This window comes from Oncorhynchus tshawytscha, linkage group LG15 (genome assembly GCF_018296145.1).
Source record: "Oncorhynchus tshawytscha isolate Ot180627B linkage group LG15, Otsh_v2.0, whole genome shotgun sequence".
NCBI lineage: Eukaryota > Metazoa > Chordata > Actinopteri > Salmoniformes > Salmonidae > Oncorhynchus > Oncorhynchus tshawytscha.
Window position 1 is genome coordinate 11,438,038 of NC_056443.1, and position 19,663 is coordinate 11,457,700.

At 44.7% G+C, this 19,663-nt stretch overlaps 1 protein-coding gene across 1 annotated transcript; it reads right to left on the reverse strand.

Moving 5' to 3' along the window:
* Positions 1–236: 236 nt before the first annotated feature.
* LOC112214933 (skin calcitonin gene-related peptide-like) lies at positions 237–2,451 on the reverse strand. The gene is made up of 3 exons (XM_024373969.1): positions 2,381–2,451; positions 1,755–1,889; positions 237–741 (listed from the first exon to the last, which is right to left on the reverse strand). The coding sequence occupies exons 1-3, from the start codon at positions 2,449–2,451 to the stop codon at positions 567–569; spliced, it is 381 nt and encodes a 126-aa protein (XP_024229737.1). The 3' UTR covers positions 237–566.
* Positions 2,452–19,663: the final 17,212 nt, after the last annotated feature.

Genomic DNA, 19,663 nt, shown 5'->3' on the forward strand with positions numbered 1-19,663 from the left:
TACATGTTGCCTTTCATTCATGAGCACACCATTTAATTATAATTTATAAAGCATTTACGAGTATTCATAAGCATACTGGTTTGTTAAGTTAATAAGTTAATGCTTTATTTAAGTTATCAAAGAGCTCAACATTGTATCTGCATGACTGAAACTATTAATGACGTGCGGTGAAACCAGCGACTTTTAAAAACCTTTCAACTTTATTACAAAAACAAATAACCTACACAACAGTCAGACAGAAGGACAAAACTTGTATTTTATATGCCTTCTGCACCCGTTTACTTTTGACTTGTTTTTAATTCACATGCCGTGGTGGGGTTAGTGTTGAGTTGAACCAGCCGGGCTCACAGAACAGAGACTAGTATCTCATCAGCCTCTAGTCTGATTTGTGTAACAAAAACTTCTTTATTATTATTCTATACCAAAAGGCACTGTTTTTTTCTGAAGTTCATAAAAGAAAGAAAAACTCAAGTTAATGATACATAACCATCCTTGTTGTTTACATGGTGGTGTGGTCATTTCAGCTGAGCATATCCTACATCAGTGGGCTTTGAACCCATGTATCACTAGAGAGGCATATAGCTGGGAGGCTGCAGTAGATCCCGTTTCCCGTAGGTGCTGGAGCCTACGTTGGTGGGGGTGTACACCGTGCCAATGGTGTTGCTGGAGCGGGTCAGGAAGTCGGCCAGTCGCTGGGTTACACAGGTAGCCGTGTTGCACTTCCTTTTCTCCATGTGGTGGCTGATGGGATTATCGGAGGACAGCAATCAATGAATCCAATATGTCGAACAAATTATGTATGACTTATCTAAACATTTATAGAGTGGTAGAGATCAGGAAAATATAGCAAATGTATTGGCCTACCAGACATACTGTATAGTAAGTGGATAAAAATAGCCACCATATGATACTAATATGATAATATCACTACTTCAGCTACTAGTAACAATAATAGTAATAGCAATAAACTATTATTATTATTAAGATCACTATTATTCAATGTAAGTTATTATATTATTATCACTATAAATTGAAATATTAGGTGACCCCCCCTCCCCCCACACACACATTTCAGCTTAGTTCAATTCTGATCCACATGAATCTTCACTATGAAAAATTATTATTTAGTAACTGGTTCCACAGCCTTTTGTTTTGTTTACTGAACTTTCAGTCAAAGTGCCCAAACTGAGCTCTAACTTGAGAAAACTCTCAAACACAGTGCTTTTAACATTCAATGTTTTTTACCTACATATTTCACACATGTTGACATACATGAGGGCATTGTGCATGTTCATTTATAGATGGCGACATAGTAGGAAGATAGGAATTCGTGAACCAAGAGGTTGTTAGTTCAAATCCCAGGTGAGGACATGTTGAATAATAATTACTGTATAAAATGAACATGCACAATGTAAACATGTTTATGTCAATGTGTGTCAAATATATAGGTTGAAAACATTGCATGTTAAAAGCACTATTTGAATGTGTGGGTGTCCCTAACCTAGATTTTTCTTAAATCAGAGTTAATTTTGGGCCAACTAAAAATGTTCAGTTCAGATAATATTTTAGTATATTTTGACTGACAAGTTGAGTCAAATCCATGGAACCATTTACTAAATAATAATTAGTTTAATCAACTCGATTATTTTACATTGTTTTGTCTGCAAAATTATCAACATTTGCACTCAATCAATATCAATAAAAATCAAAATCAATAAATGAGGTGCAACTTATATAATAAGGTGCAACCTTACCTGTTGACAGGTGTGAGCCCTCTCTGGAGCCGCACGCCAATGAGGCCAAGGTAGTGGTTGGAGACGATCCGGGGCACGAGCCAGCCTTCTCTGTCCGGGAGCGCGCTTTCTTGCTCCCTAGATGAGGTGAAGTACCTGAATCAGGATGAGGAAAGAGCCAAACCGTCACTCCGACTGGTGACTGATGCCCACTTCAAAACATAATCTCAATTCTCGAGGGCGCAATGGAGTGGCCACTATTGTGGCCCCCTCCAGTGCGAACTTGATCAGTTTTACACAATTCACATATTCCTGTCTCTGCCTTGGCAGGACAAAACCCGACCTCTCGGATGTCACGATTGCAATGGATATTCATCTCAATGATCTCATCAATGTCATTAGCCGGTCGTAGAGTTAGACTACCCACGTCGTTAATTGATTTCTTACGGTTCAAGATGGATGTGCCAAATTACGTACAATTTAAAACCGGTGCTATATCAGTTGAGTGATTAATTCACCTGCAAAATTAAACCCACTTCCTAGTGTCAATTGAACTTTGGGCGACACTGCACGACACTTGTAACTGTACATCACAGAAGTGACACTCAGAAATAACGGAAATAACTGAGGCAGCTTTGCGCTCTCACCTGTTGCTAGGGAGGGTGGCGACACATGGCAGCAACACGAGAAGGAACACGGGCAGCTTCAGGTAATACATTGTGCACGAGGGATCCCTGCACGAAAACAAAAGATGGTAAGTCAATAATCACACACACTGTTGAATTACACAAGTAGAGGGATGCACATGCCTGTGAATAGTGTAACCCACACCCATCAAGTATTCCGTTTATGCTACTAGAACACTTTAGAATAGAATGACAGCAGAAACGGTCAAAGTTCTGTAGAACAGCTAACCATGCAAACCAAAGACCACAAAACAGACAAGCCACTCAACAGCCTACCCTCAACCACACAGGGAAAAGAGAGACAAATACTTGGGATAGTATAGTGTATAGTGTCCTGGTCTCCATCTCTCAGATCAATATGCATTCTAATGGTCTGGTTAACTCACCCTCAGTAGTTAAACCCAATCGCCAGTGGTTCCAAAGACAGACACTGCTACTGTCAGTGGTTTCTTAGACTGTCACACACACACACACACTCTCACACAGATATAGGCTTCCCCGTCAACCACTTGTGACATCACCCCTCCAAATATAGTCCTGCGTTTCCATTAGCAGGGATGAGGTTCACTTAAAGAAACTCGAATCCACAGCAAGAGTCACCTACTCCACACACACACACACACGACATCATCTTCATCATTCTCATCATCAGCGTCATTGAACTGTGGTTGGACTGGTCTGCTGTAAACTCACACTGGGGAAGACAACACAGCCGGGGCGGAAACCACACATACATTTTACATCAAAATATTGCATTAAGTTCTTAGGGCAGAAAGTTAGACTCTGTCTATTTTTATTTTTATCCAATAATGGAGGTAATCGCTTGGCAAAATTATGGGATAACAACTACAATATTGCGGATAAAGGGTTCTAGGTTTCACCCCCAGTTCATTTTCAAATGTAGTTACCGGTGAGTGTAGGAATTAGTATGTACTATGTATGTACATCCCACTACCTAGTCTGCAGTACCTATAGTCCACACGCTCCACAACCCACCCTGGTGGGAGGGGAATGATTTAAGCGGTGAAAGGAACCACAGTAACTATACAAAACAAAAATATAAACGCAACATTTGAAGTGTTGGTCCCATGTTTCATGAGCTGAAATGAAAGATCCCAGAAATTGTCCATGGACACAAACAGCTTATTTCTCTAAAATGTTGTGCACAAATGTGTTTACATCCCAGTTAGCGTTTCTCCATTGGCAAGATAATCCATCCACCTGACAGGTGTGGCAAATCAAGAAGCTGATTAAACAGCATTATCATTACACAGGTGCACCTTGTGCCGGGGACAATAAAAGGCCACTCTAAAATGTGCCGTTTAGTCACACAACACAATGCCACAGATGCCTCAAGTCTTGAGGGAGCGCACAATTGGCATAATGACTGTAGGAATGTCCACCAGAGCTGTTGCCAGATAATTTAATGTTAATTTCTCTACCATAAACGTCCTCAAACGTCCTCCTTTTAAAGAATTTGGCAGTAGTCCAACCAGCCTCACAACCGCAGACCACATGTAACCACGCCAGCCTAGGACCTCCACATCCGGCTTCTTCACCTGTGGGATCGTCTGAGATCAGCCATCCGGACAGCTGATGAAACTGAGGAGTACTTCTGTCTGTAATTAAAGCTTTTTTATGGGTAAAAACTAATTCTGATTGGCTGGGCCTGGCTCCCCAATGGGTGTGCCTATGCCCTCCCAGGTCCACACATGGCTGCGCCCCTGCCCAGTCATGTGAAGTCCATAGATTAGGGCCTATTGAATTCATTTCAATTGACTGATTTCCTTATATGAACTGTAACTCAGTATATAACCTTAGAAATTGTTGCATGTTGCATTTATAATTTTGTTCAGTATAGTTCAAGTTAAACTCCATGGAAGTTGCTAGCATGGCTATCTCTGAGGTTGTTTTGCGCTCACACACACCCTGATTACCCAGAATCCTCCCCTCAGAGACTCTGCCTACACCACCACATACAGGCCCTGTAAGGTGGTCTGTAGACAGAGACAGACAGAGACATGGTCCTAGTCAAGTGCAGAGTTTTACCAACAGGCCTAAGTTAGGGAAGACGTGACTGACGCCGACCTGTGGTTTAGCTAGGCCTGTTGGATGCAAGATTCTCCCCGTTTCTCCACTGATCCTGTAACACATACACACTCACCCCATTTATGGAAGCGTTTGACCCAAAACTGTTCTAACATGATGTCCTTATGTTCATCTAATTCTAAAATTCCGTGAGATAATATGATTTCTCTCTCAGACAATCTTACATTACATGTGTTTTATTATAAGACAATACGTATGGCTCGATGATACACTGTCCTTCTCTCAGCACATATCCAAGCTGCAGGCTAAGGTTAATATAAACTTGGTTTCCCCTATCGTAATCGCTCCTTTTTTTTAACCCAGCTGCCAAATGAACCCTGATTTAGATGGCCATCCTTCCCATGCTAGATTACGGAGAAGTCATTTATAGATCGGCAGGTAGGGTGCTCTCGAGCGGCTAGATGTTCTTTACTATTCGGCCATCAAATTTGCCACCAATGCTCCTTATTGGACACATCACTGCACTCCATGATCCTCTGCAAACTGGTCATCTCTGCATACTCAACGCAAGACCCACTGGTTGATGCTCATTTATAAATCCCTCTTTGGCCTCACTCCCCCCTATCTGAGATACATAATACAACCCTCATCCACATACAACAGCCGTTCTGCCAGTCACATTCTGTTAAAGGTCCCCAAAGCACACACATCCCTGGGTTGCTCCTCTTTTCAGTTTGCTGCAGCTAGCAACTGGAACAAGCTGCAAAAAACACTCCAACTGGACAGTTTTACTCCATCTCTTCAGATAAAGACTCAATCAATCTTACTGACACTTATGGCTGCTTTGTGTGATGTATTGTTGTTTCTACCTTGTTGCCCTGTGCTGTTTGTACCAGGTTTTGTGCTGCTACCATGTTGTGCTGCTGCCATGTTGTGTTGCTACCGTGTTGTTGTCATGTTGTGTTGCTACCATGCTGTGTTGTCATGTGTTGCTGCCATGCTGTGTTGTTGTCTTAGTTCTCTCTTTATGTAGTGTTGTGGTGTCTCTCTTGTCGTAATGTATGTTTTGGCCAACATTTTTATTTTTAATCCCAGCCCCCGTATACATAATGGTTAATGTGAGACGTTTTCTGATGCCTAATGGAAGAAAATTAGACGGTTGAGAGTGTTATTGACGACCTGGTGAATTGAGAGACAGTGAAAGGGTGGATTAAGAAGATTGGATAAGGAGAGAAAGAGGTGATGAAGGAGTCTGGGGTGTGAACGAGTGGGAGGTGGAGAGACAACGATGACAGAGCAAAGAGAGAAAATACTTGTATTGTATAATTGAATGAGTCTATCAAAAGTTGGGATGAGCTAACAATACGGCGTTAGTGCTTGAAACAAGAACTGAGGAAAGAGACAGGCATGCAAACAAGAAAAAGGACACCAAGCACATTCTTAATGTCTCATGTAACAATTAGTCTTTGGCCCCCCCAAAAGATGTGAGGCTCTTTTGGATAAAATATTTTGACAGACATGACACATTAGCTCGGTGCTGTCACCAAGTGGTGACTAATGTTCATTACAGTAAGTTGTAATCCTCATCATAATAATAATGGAAAAAAATAGAGGAAAACAACACCAACTCCTTAAAACAACAGTTGTTGAGACAAATAACCTTTAACCTAGCACATGGTTATTGTTAAAAGTAGTGCTGCGCTAGACTAGCTTCCTCTTAATCAGCAGGATGACAAGGCCCAGTAGCACGTAGGCACATGCATCCAGAGCCAGCACCACACCTAAGAGTGAAAGAGATCTGTGACCCGCTAGCCAGCCTGGTCTCATAGACAAGACGTAGCATAGTAAATGTAAATTTGCACTACAATTTCGTATTATATGTTACGTTTTGGTATGGTTAAACAAGACAGATGGTTACTTAAGGCAAAAACCAAAGTAAGTTGCTTGGTTAGGGTGGATGGGTTGGCATATAACGTCTAGCAACCCGAATATTGCAAGTTTGAATCTCATCATGGCCAACTTCAGCATTTTAGCTAGCTAGCAACTTTTAAAGTACTTTTTAGCTAATATTGCAACTTTGCAACTTTGACGCCATTGCCCCCTCCTTTCCCACAAGATATGGATCTGGTAGCACTTCCTACGCCTTCCACTAGATGTCCTCATTCAGTAGAAAGTGGAATGGAGCGTTTGCTGTGAACTTTGACCGAATGGGAAGGGAAATAGTCAGTGTCCCGACAGAATGCCATTTTCCTGTGGCGCATTTCTCTGTGGGTGCTACCGCTGTTCCATTTGGCTCCAGCTGAAAACGTATGATCCGGTTGGAACGTTATTGGATATATATGATAATAACATCCTGAAGATTGATTCTCTACTTTAGTTTGACCAGTTTATTCGACCTGGAATATATCTTTTGGAAGTTTTCGTGCGAGTTATCCTGGACCAGCAGTCAGTTTTTGGGCACGTGAGCTGAAAGTGATAGCAAATGCAGCTACTTGGACACTAGTATTGGACATTATGAAACAAAACAACGATTTATTGTGGAACTAGGACTCCTTGCACTACATTCTGATGAAAGATCATCAAAAGGTAAGGGAATATTTATGTTGTAATTTCGTATTTCTGTTGACTCCAACATGGCGGAGAAATACTTTTACGTCTGAGCGCCGTCTCAGATTATTGCAATGTTAGGCTTTTTCCGTAACGTTAAAAAAAAATCTGACACAGCGGTTGCATTAAGAACCAGTGTATCTTTAATTATATGTAGAACATGTATCTTTAGTCAAAGTTTATGATGAGTATTTCTGTTATCTGGCGTAGCTTTCTATAATTCCTCCGGATATTTTGGAGGCAGTTCTGAACATGGCGTCAATGTAAACCGAGATTTGTGGATATAAATATGCATATTATCGAACAAAACATAAATGTATTGTGTAACATGTTATATGAGTGCCATCTGATGAAGATTTTCAAAAGGTTAGTGATTCATTTTATCTCTAATCCTGCTTTTGTGACTCTATCTTTGGCTGGAATAAATGGCTGTGTTTTCCCTTTGATTTGGTGGTGGTCTAACATAAATATATGTTGTGTTTTCGCTGTAAAACATTTAAAAAATTGGACATGATGGGTAGATGAACAAGATGTTTATCTTTCATTTGAGGTATTGGACTTGTTAATGTGTGAAAGTTAATTATTTCTAAATAATATTTTTGAATTCCCTGCGCCACCATTTCAGCTGAATGGGGGGGTGGAGTTCCCTGAGGGGAACTACTTGCCATAACACTACTTATCATGTTAGCTAACACTTATCCTAACCCTACCCTTTTAGGTAATCCTTCCCCTAAACCCTAAACTTAACCCTAACCTTAACCCTAAACCCCTAGCTTAGGTTAGCCAGCTAGCTAATGTTAGCCACCTAGCTAGAATTCTTATCATACGTTTTGCAAATTTGTAACATTGTATGTTTTGCAAATTCGTAACATACAGTATAATATTAATTGTAATTCGTAACATATTATACGAAATGGGTGATGGACATTCACAAATTAATACATACCATACAAAACATAACATACCATACTAAATGGAGTGTCTCTGATATACATACAGACAACAAGAAAAAATGATATACTTGTTACACACTCACTTTGTGCATGCACGCTATCCCACGAGTCCAGTTGGTGGGCAGAGACAGAGATGTTGCTCTCTGTCTCTGCTTGAGGGAGACAGAGGGGAGGCAGGAGTTGGGGATCTGGGACACAAGCTAACTGCCTGTGATTGGCTGACCCCACGGTATGATAAGGCACCTGGCGACCATGACCCCTAGCAACTAATATGTTGACAGGGCCCTAGGCGTGAAGGGACAGTTTACGACCCTCCCTAGCCTACTTGGCTCCAAACAGCTTTTTCCTGCAATCTAGAGCCGTAATTAATGCCTAATTGTACCTCTTGAGCTGTCTGTATCCTCCTGACTGGTGATTTGTTTTTTTGAAAGAAACAAAATAAGCTTCTCTGCATGTCTGCTAAAATCTGGGCAAAAGATCGAAAGGAATGTTAGTCTTATTCAGTACATTTAGTTAATGCTTGCTTTTTTAAAGTCTACCAACCTTGCCAGTGGGCATACCAGCTAAGATACAGTAGTTAGACAAGCTAACTACTCTAAGTTGATTGATAGCCTGAAATGGGGTTTTGGTAGCTATACTGAACAAAAATATAAACGCAACATGCAACAATTTCAAATATTTTACTGAGTTACAGTTTATATAAGGAAATCAGTCTATTGAAATAAATGCATTAGGCCGTAATCTATGGATTTCACGACTGGGAATACAGATATGCATCTGTTGGTCACAGACACCTTAAAAAAAGGTAGGGGCGTGGATCAGAACACCAGTCAATATCTGGTGTGAATATCTGGTTGAAGAACTGGGATATTTTCAGCTTTCAGGATTTGTGTACAGATCCTTGCCGGCCGTGCATTATCATGCTGAAACATGAGTTGTTGCCAGAGGATGAATGGCACGACAATTGGCCTCAGGATCTCGTTACGGTATCTCTGTGCATTCAAATTGTCATTGATAAAATGCAATTGTGTTCGTTGTCCGTAGCTTATACCTGCCCATACCATAACTCCACTGCCACCGTGGGGCACTCTATTCATAACGTTGCCATCAGCAAACTGCTCGCCCACGTGTTGCCTAATACCCTGACTACACCGCTCTCGTCGCGTGCGCGAGCGTTGCAAAATAAATTTAGAAATCTAGATTATTCAATTATTGTACCCACACTGCTCGCGCGCGTCAACGAGCGTCTGCATTGCCAAGGGCTAAAATAGAAGTCAGTTCTATCTGTGACGCAGATCGCGGTGCAAGTCCTGCCTCTCCCATCTCCTCATTGGTTTATAGAAGCAGATGCCCACGTGCCATCTCCTCATTGGTTATACCCATGTGGGTGATTGAAAGACGAACTGTGTTGTCGGTCGTTGTGGAAATACTATGAAAGTTTAGATGCCAATCACCATATAAGTTCAAAGAAGAAAAAGCCTGGAAGGAGGAGAGATGACTAGAAGCGATTCAGTTGACCATTTTATGTGTGGATTAATTGTCGGAGTAGAGGACCTTGTGCATTTTCAATCAGGATCTCAGCGATCACTGCCTCATTGCCTGCATCTGCTATGGGTCCGTGGTCAAACGACCACCCCTCATTACTGTCAAACACTCCCTAAAACACGACTGCGAGCAGGCCTTTTTAATCGACCTGGCCCGGGTATCCTGGAAGGATATTGACCTCATCCCGTCAGTAGAGGATGCCTGGTCGTTGTTTAAAAGTATTTTCCTCACCATTTTAAATAAGCATGCCCCTTTCAAAAAATGTAGAACGAAGACCAGATACAGCCCTTGGTTCACTCCAGACCTGACTGCCCTCGACTAGCACAAAACATCCTGTGGCGGACTGCACTAGCATCGAATAGTCCCGCGATATGCAACTTTTCAGGGAAGTCAGGAACCAATACACGCAGTCAGTCAGGAAAGCAAAGGCTAGCTTTTTCAAACAGAAATTTGCATCCTTGTAGCTCTCACTCCAAAAAGTTTTGGGACACTGTAAAATCCATGGAGAATAAGAGCACCTCCTCCCAGCTGCCCACTGCACTGAGGCTAGGTAACACTGTCACCACCGATGAATCCACGATAATCGAGAATTTCAATTCGCATTTCTCTATGGCCGGCCATACTTTCCTCCTGGCTACCCCAACCCCGGCCAACAGCTCCGCAACCCCCCACAGCTACTTGGCCAAGCCTCCCCAGCTTCTCCTTCACCCAAATCCAGATAGCAGATGTTCTGAAAGAGCTGCAAAACCTGGACCTGTACAAATCATCTGGGCTAGACAATCTGGACCCTCTCTTTCTAAAATGATCCGCCGCCATTTTTGCAACCCCTATTACCAGTCTGTTCAACCTCTCTTTCGTATCGCCTGACATCCCTAAAGATTGAAAAACTGCCGCGGTCATTCCCCTCTTCAAAGGGGGTGACACCCTAGACCCAAACTGTTAAAGACCTATATCCATCCTGCCATGCCTTTTTAAAGTCTTTGAATGCCAAGTTAATAAACAGATCACTGACCATTTTGAATCCCACCGTACCTTCTGCGCTGTGCAATCCGGTTTCCGAGCTGGTCACTGGTGCACCTCAGTGTCACGGTTTACTTCTGTTGGTCTGGCTCTGGCAGATCCTGGCTGACTGGCGGCCCTGGCAGATCCTGGCTGACTGGCGGCACTGGCGGCTCCTTGCAGACTGGCGGCACTGGCAGCTCCTTGCAGACTGGCGGCACTGGCGGCTCCTTGCAGACTGGCGGCACTGGCGACTCCTTGCAGACTGGCGGCACTGGCGGCGCTGGGCAGACTGGCGACTCTGACGGCGCTGGGCAGATGGGTAGCTCAGACGGCGCTGGGCAGACTGGCGACTCTGATGGCGCTGGGCAGACGGGAAGCTCCGGCAACGCTGGAGAGGAAAGCTCTGGCAGCGCTGGACTGAGGGGCTCTGGCGCCTCTGGAATGAGGAGCTCTGGCGCCTCTGGAATGAGGAGCTCTGGCGCCTCTGGAATGAGGGGCGGGAGCTCTGGCAGCGCCGGACAGGCGGGAGACTCCAGCTGCGCTGGAGAGGAGGAAGGCTCTGGCTGCACTGGACAGGAGGGAGCACCTGTAGGGATGAGACGGAGAGACAGCCTGGTGCGGGGGGCTGCCACTGGAGGGCTGGTGCGTGGAGGTGGTACCGGATAGACCGGACCGTGCAGGCGCACTGGAGCTCTTGAGCACTGAGCCTGCCCAACCTTACCTGGTTGAATGCTCCCGGTCGCCCTGCCAATGCGGCGAGGTGGAATAGCCCGCACTGGGCTATGCAGGTGAACTGGGGACACCATGCGCAAGGCTGGTGCCATGTAAGGCACTTGGCTCGATGCCCACTCTAGCCCAGCCGATACGCGGAGCTGGTATGTACCGCACCGGGCTATGCACCCGCACTGGGGACACCGTGCGCTCCACAGCATAACACGGTGCCTGCCCGGTCTCTCTCGCCCCCCGGTAAGCACAGGAAGTTGGTGCAGGTCTCCTACCTGGCTTCGCCACACTTCCTGTGTGCCCCCCCCCAATAAATTTTTGGGGCTGACTCTCGGGCTTCCATCCGCTCTGCCGTGCTAGCTCCTCATAATGCCGCCTCTCTGCTTTTGCTGCCTCCAGCTCGGCTTTGGGGCGGGCAATATTCCCCTGGCTCTGCCCAGTCCTTTCCCGTCTAGGATCTCCTCCCAAGTCCATTTCTCCAAATAGTGCAGCCTCTCTCACTGCTGCTGCCTCTGTTGCTTCTCCTGCTGCTGCTTTTGCTGTTGCCCATTACCACGCCGCTTAGTCCTGTTTTGGTGGGTGATTCTGTCCGGTTTACTTCTGTTGAAGGAAAGGCAGACCAAAACGCGCCGTGGTTTGTGTTCATCTTGATATTTAATTAAAGAAAGAACTGAACACTGAATACAAAAACAATAAACAAATGAAGACTGTGAAGCTAAATGAGAACTGTGATGACACAAGCAATCAACATAGACAATCACCCACAAACAAACAGTGCAACCCAGGCTACCTAAGTATGATTCTCAATCAGAGACAACTAATGACACCTGCCTCTGATTGAGAACCATACTAGGCCGAAACATACAAATCCCCAAATCATAGAAAAACAAGCATAGACTTCCCACCCAACTCACGCCCTGACCATACTAAATAAATACAAAACAAAGGAAATAAAGGTCAGAACGTGACGCTCAGCCATGCTCAAGGTACTAAATGATATCATAACCGCCATCGATAAAAGACAGTACTGTGCAGCCGTCTTCATCGACCTGGTCAAGGCTTTCGACTCTGTCAATCACCGTATTCTTATCGGCAGACTCAACAGCCTTGGTTTCTCAAATAACTCCCTCACCTGGTTCACCAACTACTTCTCAGACAGTCTCTATGGGGGTTCCACAGGGTTCAATTCTTGGGCTGACTCTTTTCTCTGTATATATCAACGATGTCACTCTTGCTGCGGGTGATTCCCTGATCCACCTCTACGCAGACGACACCATTCTGTATACATCTGGCCCTTCTTCGGACACTGTGTTAACCTCCAAACGTGCTTCAATGCCAGAAAACACTCCTTCAGTGGCCTCCAACTGCTAGTAAAACTTAAATGCATGCTTTTCAACCGTTCACTGCCCGACTAGCATCACTATTTTGGACGATTCTGACTTATGTGAATATGAATATGTGGACAACTACAAATATCTAGGTGTCTGGCTAGACTGTAAACTCTCCTTCCAGACTCATATTACGAATCTTCAATCCAAAATTAAATCTAGAATCGGCTTCCTATTTTGCAACAAAGCCTCCTTCACTCATGCCTCCAAACATACCCTCGTAAAACTGACTATCCTACCGATCCTCGACTTCGGGGATGTAATTTACAAAATAGCTTCCAATACTCTACTCAGCAAACTGGATGCAGTCTATCACAGTGCCATCCGTTTTGTCACCAAAGCCCCTTATACCACACACCACTGCGACCTGTATGCTCTAGTCAGCTGGCCCTCGCTACATATTCGTCGCCAGACCCACTGGCTCCAGGTCTTCTATAAGTCTATGCTAGGTAAAGCTCTGCCTTATCTCAGCTCACTGGTCACGATAACAACACCCACCAACAACACGCACGCGCTCCAGCAGGTATATATCACTGGTCATCCCCAAAGTCAACACCTACTTTGGCCGCCTTTCCTTCCAGTGCTCTGCTGCCAATGACTGTAACGAATTGCAAAAATCGCTGAAGCTGGAGACTTATATTTCCCTCACTAACTTTAAACATCAGGTATCTGAGCAGCTAACCGATCGCTGCAGCTGTACATAGCCCATCTGTAAAAAGCCCACCCAATCTACCTACCTCATCCCCATATTGTTTTTATTTACTTTTCTGCTTTTTTTTGCACACCAGTATTTCTACTTGCACATCATCTGCTATTTATCAGTGCAGTGTTAATTTGCTAAACTGTAATTACTTCGCTACTATGGCCTATTTATTGCCTTACCTCCGCTCGCCATTTGCACAGACTGTATATATACTTTTTTCTATTGTGTTATTGACTGTACGCTTGTTTATTCTATGTGTAACTCTGTGTTGTTGTTGTGTCACACTGCTTTGCTTTATCTTGGCCAGGTCGCAGTTCTAAATGAGAACTTGTTCTCAACTAGCTTACCTGGTTATATAAAGGTGAAATAAAAAAATAAATTAAAAAATTCAGGTAAAATAACAACTATGTTTATATCCCAGGACAAGTTAGCTAGCAACAGCAAGCTAGCTAAATAGGACAAATTTGCTAGCAACTGCAAGCTAGCTAGCTAAATTGTCATAAATGTTTAATGCTTTTCGACCTGTCCCCAAATTAATGTAATTGGTTCAGAGTTCGTTTTGATATTTTAAACTGCGTGTCTTGATCACGTTTGGTGTGGGGAGACAAAATAAATGTATGCATGATGGCGCACGATGATGCACACAGCTGGTTTGGGTTCCGTGTTACACGTTGTCTGCGGTTGCCTCTGCTTATGGTAGAGAAATTAACATTCAATTCTCGGGCAACAGCTCTGGTGGACATTCCTGCAGTCAGTAAGCCAATTGCACGCTCCGTCAATACACGAAACATCTCTGACATTGTGTTGTGTGACAAAACTGCACATTTTAGAGTGGCCTTTTAGTGTCACCAGCACAAGGTGCACCTGTGTAATGATCATGCTGTTTAATCAGCTTCTTAATGTCACACCTGTCAGGTGGATGGATTATCTTGGCAATGGAGAAATACTCACTAGCAGGAATGTAAACAAGTTTGTGTACACAATTTGAGAGAACATTTGTGCGTATGGAACATTTCTGGAATCTTTTATTTCAGCTCATGAAACCAGCATTTTACATATTGGGACCAACACTTTACATATTGTGTTTATATTTTTGTTCAGTGTAGTTATTCGGTTGGTAGATTGGGAACCTATCTGGGCTAGCTAAAGCCAACTTCATGGCTAGTAGTATCACAGAGAAAAAACAACAGGAAAATTTTTAACATCAAATCTGAGGGGGCAAGTGACCCTGTGACCTCTATGGGGATGATTCCTCTGCTATCAACCACATCATTCTGTATCCGTGACAAAACAGACACATTCATTCAGCTCTGGTACTGGTCCTACCATATAGATCAAGGATGGGAAATTCCAGTCCGGAAAGGAACAACATTGAGGAACAACATTAACAAGTGTTCAAAGATGGCGCCGGAGAAGAAGGCAGACGTTTTACGTGCCCCCAGCCGATTGTGTTTTTTTGTTTGTTTATTTTTATTTGTTTTATTTACTTATGTTGCCGCTACCGTCTCTTATGACCAAAAATAACTTCTAGACATCAGGACTGCGATTACTCACCACGGACTAGCGTCATAGTTTTTTTCCTTTCACGACTCTGACAAGCCCGACGCGAAGGATATACTGCTTTCTCGGGAACAGGCCCCGATCCCCGAGATCTGCGTGAAGAGGAGGCAGAAAAAGAGAAGCCGAAGGTCGGGCTGCCTTCTGAGAATTTGTAGGCGATCTAATAAACCCCCACTTCCCTCCATTCTACTAGCAAACGTGCAATCTTTCTAGAATAAAATCGACGAGTTATGCGGAAGATTAAACTACCAACGGGACATTAAAAACTAACATCTTATGCTTCACAGAATCGTGGCTGAACGATGACAATATCAACATACAGGACTGTCACGCCCTGGCCATAGAGAGGCTTTTATTCTCTATTTTGGTTAGGCCAGGGTGTGACTAGGGTGGGCATTCTATGTTCATTTTCTATGTTTTGTATTTCTTTGTTGTTTGGCCGGGTGTGGTTCTCAATCAGAGGCAGCTGTCTTTTGTTGCCTCTGATTGAGAACCATACTTAGGTAGCTTTTTCCCACATGGGTTTTGTGGGTAGTTGATTTCTGTTTAGTGTTTTTCACCTTTCAGGACTGTTTCAGTTATTCCCTTTGTTATTTTTGCATTTAATGTTCAGTGTTAATAAAGAAACATAAATACGTACCACACTGCACCTTGGTCCTCACCTTCTTCCACCAACAGCCGTTACACTGGCTGGTTATATGATGTACCGGCAAGATAGAACAGCGGTGTCTGGTAAGACAAGGGGCGGGGTCTATGTATTTTTGTAAACAACAGCTGGTGCACGATATCTAAAGAAGTCTCGAGCTATTGCTCGCCTGAGGTACAGTATCTCATGATAAACTGTAGACTACACTACCTACTGAGAGAGTTTTCATCTGTATTCTTTGTAGCTGTTTTACATACCATCACAGTCAGAGGCTGGCACTAAGACAGCATTGAATGAGCTGTATTCCGCCATAAGCAAACAAGAAAACCCTCACCCAGAGGCGGCGCTCCTAGTAGCCGGGGACTTTAATCTGTTTTACCAAATTTCTATCAGCATGTTAAACGTGCAACCAGAGGAAAAATAACTCTGGACCACCTGTACTCCACACACAGAGATGCATACAAAGCTCTCCCTCGCCCTCCATTTGGCAAATCTGACCATAATTCTATCCTCCTGATTCCTGCTTACAAGCAAAAATTAAAGCAGGAGGCACCAGTGACTAGATCAATAAAAAAGTGGTCAGAGGAAGCAGATGCTCTGCTACAGGACTGTTTTGCTAGCACAGACCTGGAATATGTTCCGGGATTCCTCCGATGGCAATGAGGAGTACACCACATCAGTCATTGGCTTCATCAATAAGTGGCTCCAGGTCATCTACAAGTCCATGCTAGGTAAAGCTCCGCCTTATCTCAGTTCACTGGTCACGATGGCAACACCCATCCGTAGCACGCGCTCCAGCAGGTGTATCTCACTGATCATCCCTAAAGCCAACACCTCATTTGGCCGCCTTTCGTTCCAGTACTCTGCTGCCTGTGACTGGAACAAATTGCAAAAATCGCTGAAGTTGGAGACTTTTATCTCCCTCACCAACTTCAAACATCAGCTATCTGAGCAGCTAACCGATCGCTGCAGCTGTACATAGTCTATTGGTAAATAGCCCACCCATTTTCACCATCCCCATACTGTTTTTATTTATTTACTTTTCTGCTCTTTTGCACACCAATATCTCTACCTGTACATGACCATCTGATCATATATCACTCCAGTGTTAATCTGCAAAATTGTAACTATTCGTCTACCTCCTCATGCCTTTTGCACACTTTGTACATTGTATATAGACTCCCCCTTTGTTTTCTACTGTGTTATTGACTTGTTAATTTGTTTATTCCATGTGTAACTCTGTGTTGTCTGCTCACACTGCTATGCTTTATCTTGGCCAGGTCGCAGTTGTAAATGAGAACTTGTTCTCAACTAGCCTACCTGGTTAAATAAAGGTGAAATAAAATAAAAATAAATAAATAAAAAGTGCATCAATGACGTTGTCCCCAAGGTGACCGTAAGTACATACCCCAACCAGAAGCCATGGATTACAGGCAGCATCCGCACTGAGCTAAAGGCTAGAGATGCTGCTTTCAAGGAGCGGGACTCTAACCCAGAAGCGTATAAGTAATCCTGCTATACCCTCCGATGAACCATCAAACAGGCAAAGCATCAATACAGGACTAAGATCGAATCTTGCTACACTGGCTCTGACGCTTGTCGAATGTGGCAGGGCTTGCAAACCATTACAGACTACGAAGGGAAGCACAGCCGAGAGCTGCCCAGTGACACGAGCCTACCAGACAAGCTAAACTACTTCTATGCTCGCTTCGAGGCAAATAACACTGAAACATGCATGAGAGCACAAGCTGTCCCGGACAATCAATTTTGAATCTCCGTTCTGGCTTAAACAAAGCATTCTGATCATGCTCCAGTAAAATACACGCTATAGGTAATGGCACAAAATGGCTTCTGTAAAGCACCTATACATTGTCCAATCAACATCCACACAATGATTTCATTTTTCGCATCCTTATTCAAACAAACACATTTGTAATTAAGTGCTCTTTCAGTGTCTTGTTGCAGGTTGTGCAATGTTCAAAAGTGTGTGTGAGTTTATCATTAACGTATGCGTGTGTGTGTGTGTGTGTGTGTGTGTGTGTGTGTGTGGTGTCAAGTATGGATGGTCGTAAATATGCAAATAGCAGAGATTGGATATTTCAGCACCATGGACAGCAGAGAAATCGGAATATCGAGATCTGTCATTCAGCACCACATGACATTAGACAGCGACCATCTCTTGTGAAATTGGTACTGAGAAAATCCCATGTAATGGGAAATGAGGCCTAGGAGGCAAAAAGACTGAAGGAGAAGACCCACAGGAACTCTCGTGCCTTAGAGGACCATGACAATGTATGCACGCAACAGGGTAACACAACAACCACATTTTCAATTGATAATCATTGCTTTAAATGGATGTGGCCAATAGATTTGTTACGGTTTTCTAGGTGTGAAGGATACCAACTCGGACCAAAATGCAGCGTGTAGATTGCGAAACATGTTTAATCAACAAAACGTAAACACGAATCAATACAAACACTACAAAACAAATAAACGTAACGAAAACCGAAACAGCCTATACTTGTGTCAACTAACACAGCGACAGGAACGAAGACACTAAGGACAATCACCCACGACAAACTCAAAGAATATGGCTGCCTAAATATGGTTCCCAATCAGAGACAACGATAAACACCAGCCTCTGATTGAGAACCACTCCAGACAGCCATAGACTTTGCTAGATAACCCCACTAGCTACAATCCCAATACATACACACCAAAACCACAAGACAAAACACAACACAATACAAAAACCCCATGCCACACCCTGGCCTGACCCAATACATGAAGAAAAACACAAAATACTTAGACCAGGGCGTGACAGAACCCCCCTAAGGTGCGGACTCCCGAACGCACCTCTCAACACTAGAGGGAGGGTCCGGGTGGGCGTCTGTCCATGGTGGCAGCTCCGGCGCGGGACGTGGAACCCACTCAGTCAATGTCTTAGTCCCCTGTCCTCGCGTCCCTGGATAGTCCACCCTCGCCGCCGACCATGGCCTAGTAGTCCTCACCCAGAAACCCACTGGACTGAGGAGCAGATCGGGACTGAAGGACAGTTCGGGACTGAGGCAGCTCGGGACTGAGGGGAATTGGCAGATCCTGGCAGACTGAAAGATCTGGCTGCTCCATGCTGACTGGCGGCTCTGGCTGCTCCACGCTGACTGGCGGCTCTGGCTGCTCCATGTAGGCTGACAGCTCTGGCAGCTTCTTACAGACTGGCAGCTCTGGCGGCTCCGTGCAGACTGGCAGCTCCTTGAAGCTCGGAAGTGAGAGAAAGCTCGGGAGTGAGAGAAAGCTCGGGAGTGAGAGAAAGCTCAGGAGTGAGAGGAAGCTCAGGAGTGAGAGGAAGCTCAGGAGTGAGAGGAAGCTCAGGCAGGTAGGTAGATCTACCAGATCCTGGCTGGCTGGTGGTTTCAGCAGATCCTGGCTGACTGGCAGATCCTGGCTGACTGGCAGATCCTGGCCGACTGGCGGATCCTGGCCGACTGGCGGATCCTGGCCGACTGGCAGATCCTGGCCGACTGGCAGATCCTGGCCGACTGGCAGTTCTGGCAGATCCCGGCTGACTGGCGGATCTGGAAGAGTCTGGTTGACTGGCAGATCTGGAAGAGTCTGGCTGACTGGCAGATCTGGAAGAGTCTGGCCGACTGGCGGATCCTGGCAGACTGAAAGATCTGGCTGCTCCATGGTGACTGGCGGCTCTGGCTGCTCCACGCTGACTGGCGGCTCTGGCTGCTCCATGTAGGCTGACAGCTCTGGCGGCTTCTTACAGACTGGCAGCTCTGGCGGCTCCGTGCAGACTGGCAGCTCCTTGCAGACTGGCAGCTCCTTACAGACTGGCAGCTCCTTGCAGACTGGCAGCTCCGTGCAGACTGACAGCTCCGTGCAGACTGGCAGCTCCTTGCAGACTGACAGCTCCTTGCAGACTGACAGCTCCTTGCAGACTGACAGCTCCTTGCAGACTGACAGCTCCTTGCAGACTGACAGCTCCGTGCAGACTGACAGCTCCGTGCAGACTGACAGCTCCTTGCAGACTGACAGCTCTGGCTGCTCTATGCAGACTGACAG